We start from the raw sequence: 6,000 nt of genomic DNA on the forward strand, positions 1-6,000 counted from the left end.
CCCCCTGAGGGGGCTGGGACCAAACTAATTGCGGGGTGCTTACTTACTGGGTAGGTATATATTGTAAAAAAAATTGAGCGAAATCGAAATACATGACTCAAAAACGTTGGTTGAGTTGACATGGAATGTCCCTAATGCAAAATAATTTGAAAAAAAAAGAAATTCAAACATGGCCAAAAGAAATCAGGTCTTTCCTGTTAGATCTGATCGGGTCAGAGAAGGGTTAATCTGACCAAAAATTTTATCCTATCATAGCCAGATGAGATTTTTCGCTGTTTTTTCATTTCTTGTTGATCGATTCCTCTCCTTGTTTAAATTTTTGCAATAATTGCTAATTAATATAACTAATACTGATTTTTATTTTGACAGTTTGTTTGCATGGGTGGAACCGCCGATCGCATGAAGAATTTCTTCTCATTAATCAAGTCGGAAATGAAGCGCACATTGTCCGAATTGGACATACAAGACGAGTCGGTCGATTTCACGCGCAACGGATGTCGATTTTCTATGTGGAAAATTGGATGCGTGCTATGCGTCAATGTAATTATCCACCATACCTATACGAATATTTTATTCAATACATTTTTGTCGGCGTATTTTCCAAAGTGAACCGAATACCTATAAGCCAAGTAGCATTAAAGTTTCACGCTTCATTACACGTGGAATCCTCGCCAATGTTATTGTTATTTAATTTTTTCCACGTTTTTATTCGTACGAGTACACACACGTGATTCTCGAATCTACCTGTGGATTTACAAAAACTACCTATGCTCGATTATTTGCGAATGAAAAACGATTCCAAGGAGAATAACAGTCATTTTATTTTTTCAAGTTGAGGATGCATAGAGCAGTTCTAAGCAGACATCTCCTAATTCAATTTTAAAATTCTTCATTGCAAAAAAAATCTTCTTTACAGTTTGTCTAATGGCTTAAGATTACGTCTATTGTGTTACATAAAATTGTGTCATCTAATTTTTGTATTTTTGCAGCATGGAATCGGATATGGCTCGCTGACAATTGTACTACACGAAGTTATAAAACTTTTACACTACGCCAAAGTACAAGATCCTATCCTTTTTAGAATTGGCACGAGTGGTGGCGTAGATCACCCCCTAGGCACCGTAGTTATCGCTGAGAAAGCCTTCAACGATTTTTTCGAAGAATTTTTCGAAATTGTAAATATTACCAATTATCGTCGTTTTATTTATTTTTAAAAATTTGTCTGAAAAATAATCAATATGAAGGGGAACGTTTCATCAGCCTGTTCTAGGAAAACGTGTACGACTTCCGGCTATCTTGGATGGAAACTTGGCAGCTGAATTGAAACGTCTGGCGATAGAAAAATGCCCCGATATTCCGGTCTTATGCGGTAATACTATGAGTCACGAACATTTTTACGAAAGTGAGAATTTTAGAATATTAAATCCATTCGTGGGTGTAAAATGTAGAGTCCGGTATAATTTTTTAAGAGGATCAAAATTTGAAGTTGAGATGGATTCTCAAATCAAAGAATTTTTTTCGAATGATTAAAACTGTTTTTTCAAATAAGAAAGGTAGAATTTTAAAAATTTATCATACCTATCCTTTTTTCAGGGGCAAAAAATGATAAGATTAATATATTTTATAAATCACCACTCCACCGTTATTTACTCGTAAACTGTTTACGATTACTGTAATAATAAAAAACCATTGTTTTTATTTCAAAATTTAGGCGTAGCCAGTGTAAAAGCTTCCATTTGCTATTGCGACGACGATATCGAACGAAGCAGCTATTTCGACTCGTTGAGACAAAATAATATTTTGAACGCTGATATGGAGGCTGTCGCTATTGCCGCTATAACCAATCGCTTGGGAATCAAAGCGGCCGTTGTAAATGTGATTGTAAACGATCTTTCACACCCTACAGAAGTAAGTAAAGTACCTGCGGTATTTGCGAGAATTGCGACCCTTTCTACGTGGCTATACAATCCGACCAATGTAGAATGCAGACCGTTATTTTCACCGCGTTTACAAATAACCTAACACCTATCGCTACACCTTTTTAGTGGTACCTGATCCTTTTGTGCGAGTCCCTTTTAGTCTTGCATTTTTTTTTCATCGTCGACGAAAGGCGGAATTTTACTTAGATCCGTTTCAAGTGTGGTCTATTTTATTCGTCTAAGATCAATTTTCTTAGAAATGCTTCCTCCTCCTGCTCATCTTGTTTGTATTTTTATTTTTCGAAATTCTGGAATTTTGGATTTCACCTTCTTTGGAAAGGGTTTGAAAATTTTATGATGGAAATTGAAATTTTATTTTGAAGGCTTCTTATTGGCCGGAAATGGTAAAATTTAGTACGGGAGATGGTGTAGTTATATTATTTAAATTACAAAATTTTTATTAATTTTATTCAAAAAGTACCTATCCATCTTTACTGATTTTTGTTGAAAATCACAATTTTTAAATTTTAAAGGCTCTAGCTCAGTGACCATAATATGATTTTGCCTTTGAACCGAATCTGATTTTCATTCTAACAAAAAACGATTTTTAAGTGCCTCCCAAAATGCGTTTTTCAACTATATTTTCTAAAGTTGATCTAACCGATTGGCTTGCAATTGAGTGCAAAAGCAAAAGTAGTAAAGGACAATGACCCGAAGTTTATCAATTTTTTTCATAAAAATAAACATTTTAACAATCCATTTTGAAAAGTTCAAAAAACAAGCAGGGTCCAAATTCTAGGAAAATGTAAAAAAATCAATTTTATGTTTTTCAATGTGTTTTTTTACTATCACTAATTTTTTCAAAATTTTTTAAATTCATTTTTGGATTTTTAGCAAATTTTAATGGGAAATTTTTATTCAAAAATTTCTTTTTTTCAGCAAAATGAATTAGTAGGTAATATTTTTTTAATGAAAGAACCACTGGAAATGAATTTTGATCTTTCCAACTAGAAAAGGCCTCTTTTTATCTGAGTCATTGAGAAGCCTTCAGCAAGTTTCAAATTTTCTCCAAGAATTCCAAATTTCTCTGAAAGGGCAAGAAATAAACTTTAAAAGAGTCATTTCATGTCAAATCAGCTCTGTTTTCGTTTTTGGTCCTCAGATTTTATTTAACATTTTTTTTTTTTTTTTTTTTTTTAAGATTTCTTATATACCTACCGCATTATTATAGTCCGGCATATGACAATAGGAGTAATTGCACCCCCCCCCGCCGATCCTCCGGGACAACTTTTTTCTTAAATGGGATAAGGAACATTTTAAAGCAAACTTGCCTAAAAAAAGTTGGCCTTACTTACAAAATAGCGGCCATTTTGATTGACAGGTTGGCCGAAATCGCAGATTTTGCGTTTCAACATAGGACTTGCACGAAAATTTTCAAACTTTACAAAGGTAGATCGAAAGATCATGCAAAAATTTTATCACCTGTCAAAATTTCAAAGTGCTGAAGTGCGTTTTTCGATTTTTGGTGAATTTTTGAAAATCCAATATAAGCCAAAATGAGGGGAAAAAATCAAAATTTTACCAAATTGACCAAGAAAGCTGAAATTTAGGATACACCCTATTCTCGACATGCCAAATCAATTGGAAACGGTTTCAACCTGTTTTGAGCAGTTATGGAGTCTCCAGCAGATTTTTGAAACTCGAAATGTCCACAAAATTCCATCAAATTGGAGTTGTAAAGCTGCAATTTATTCTAAAAACTAATTTCAATACTCTACGAAGTACTGCAGATGAATTTAAAAGTCGTTTTGGAGCCTCCAGCAACTTTTTGAAAATTTCTGGAGCCTCCAGTAGATTTTTGAAACTTGAAAATCCCACAAAATTTCATCAAATGGAGTTGGCAAGCTGAAATTTACTTCGCAGGCTACATGGTGGTTTCAGATGGTTTTGAAGCTTCCAGCTACTTTTAGGAAACTTCAATTTTCCAAAAAAAACGCCATACAACCTTTTGAAAAGTCACTGGAGGCTCCAAAACGACTTGAAATCCACCAGCAGTCAACTTCGTAGCGTATTGAAATTAGTTTGCAGAATGAATTTCGACTCTCCATCTCCATTTGATGAAATTTTGTGAAAATTTGAAGTTTCAAAAATCTGCTGGAGGCTCCAGTAATTTTCAAAAACGTCGCTGGAGGCTCTAAAATGACTTGAAACTACCTGAAGTCGTCTTCAGAGGGTGTTAAAATTGGAGTGTAGAGTAAATTTCAGCTTTCCATCTCCATTTGATGAAATTTTGTGAAAATTTCAAGTTTCAAAAATCTGCTGGTGGCTTCAGGAATTTTCAAAAAGTCGCTGGAGGCTCCAAAACGACTTTTAAATTCACCTGCAGTACTTCGTAGCGTATTGAAATTAGTTTTTAGAATAAATTGCAGCTTTACAACTCCAATTTGATGGAATTTTGTGGACATTTCGAGTTTCAAAACTCTGCTGGAGACTCCAGAGCTGCTCAAAACGGGTTGAAACCGTTTCCAATCGATTTGACATGTCGAGAATAGGGTATATCCCAAATTTCAGCTTTCTTGGTCAATTTGGTAAAATTTTGATTTTTCCCCTCATTTTTGGCCTAGATTGGATTTTCAAAAATTCACCAAAAATCGAAAAACGCACTTTAGCACTTGAAATTTTGACAGGTGATAAATATTTGCATGATCTTTCGATCTACCTTTGTAAAGTTTGAAAAATTTCGTGCAAGTCTTATGTTGAGACGCAAAATCTGCGATTTCGGCTGACCTGTCAATCGAAATGGCCGCCATTTTGTAAGTAAGGCCAACTTTTTTTGGGCAAGTTTGCTTTAAAATGTTCCTTAGGATGTCCCCTTTAAGAAAAAAGTTGTCCCGGAAGATCGGCGGGGGGGGGGGGGGGTACAATTACTCCTATTGTCATATGCCGGACTATTAAGAAAGCAGAAAATTTGCCATCATTTCCCCAGCACACATTAGGCAACGGGGAGGTGGGGTATTTTTTCAGCAGTTGAAATTTCTCGTCAAAATTCCCAAATTTGGAATCCGATTGCTCGGTATTTCGCTGCAACTTGTAGAAAATATGTTTTTAGCGTTTCAAAAGTAATCGAGAGTAGTTTCAAAAATATTTTCCAAAAAAATCAAAAGTTCAAAGTTGCACTTTTTCAAAAGCTCAATTTTCGAGGATTTTTTATGAAAAAAAAACAAAATTAGTTAAAATTAACACAAATCGCTGAAATTTTGTTTGTACCTTATTTTGTTTTTTTTGATTGGTGATGGTTTCGAAGTGTTCCGGAGCCTCTAGCGGATTTTCGGATTATTTGGATTTTCGAGAAAATTGCAAAATAGGGAATTATTTTTTCATAAAATCCAACAACTTATCAGACCGAAACAGAATCACAAAATACACCCTCAGCAAAAATTTCAGGAGCAGAAATTCATTTTTCGATTTTTTTTGGTAAATTTTTGAAAATTTTTTGGCGAAGAATTTTTTATTTAAAAAAAAATTGATCAAATTGACTAAAAAACCACTGAAATTCTGTTTTCAGATTATTCTTCAGTTTTCGAAGAAATATACTGTACGCGGGGTGAAACTGAATTTCAGTGCTTTCAAACTCGAATTTACCATTTTTGTGAACCTTTCGATCGATTTAGGGCAAATCTTTAATGCCAGTTCAAATCAATGTTTTTTTTTTTTTTAATAATGATTGCTGGAGAAAAGTTTTAATTTTAAATAGCAACGTGCCCGAAAAATTTTCAAAACGTGATCCTGAATCGATCGAAGGGGTCTCACAATTTTAATTGAATTAAATTTTTTTCATGAGAAATGCAGTAAATTTTATTTAAAACATTTTTTTCTCCATGTTTTCAGAACCTGAGCTGTGAAATTTTGACCGAATGGCAAACTAGACCACAACGAATCGTCGCCGAATACATCAAAGAGCATCTTCGAGGAAGTGTCAAGCAGCATATAAAATGAATCAGCTCGAATAGATTTAAGAAACAGTATACTCACCTGAAAACATGAAATATTTTTGTATTACACGAAGTAATTCATACGTTTA

General features: G+C 34.1%; 1 protein-coding gene across 1 annotated transcript in view; it reads left to right on the top strand.

The window, feature by feature from the left end:
* LOC135844211 (uridine phosphorylase 2-like) overlaps nucleotides 1–6,000 on the top strand; it is a 10,692-nt gene extending 4,692 nt beyond the window's left edge. Inside the window, exons 2-6 of the mRNA XM_065362361.1 lie at nucleotides 370–540; nucleotides 990–1,175; nucleotides 1,261–1,402; nucleotides 1,712–1,908; nucleotides 5,808–6,000. Of these exons, the coding sequence (XP_065218433.1) occupies nucleotides 370–540; nucleotides 990–1,175; nucleotides 1,261–1,402; nucleotides 1,712–1,908; nucleotides 5,808–5,915 (804 nt within the window). The 3' untranslated portion in view covers nucleotides 5,916–6,000. The remainder of the gene's footprint in view (nucleotides 1–369; nucleotides 541–989; nucleotides 1,176–1,260; nucleotides 1,403–1,711; nucleotides 1,909–5,807) is intronic.

This window comes from Planococcus citri, chromosome 1, assembly GCF_950023065.1.
Source record: "Planococcus citri chromosome 1, ihPlaCitr1.1, whole genome shotgun sequence".
NCBI classification, from domain to species: Eukaryota; Metazoa; Arthropoda; class Insecta; order Hemiptera; family Pseudococcidae; genus Planococcus; species Planococcus citri.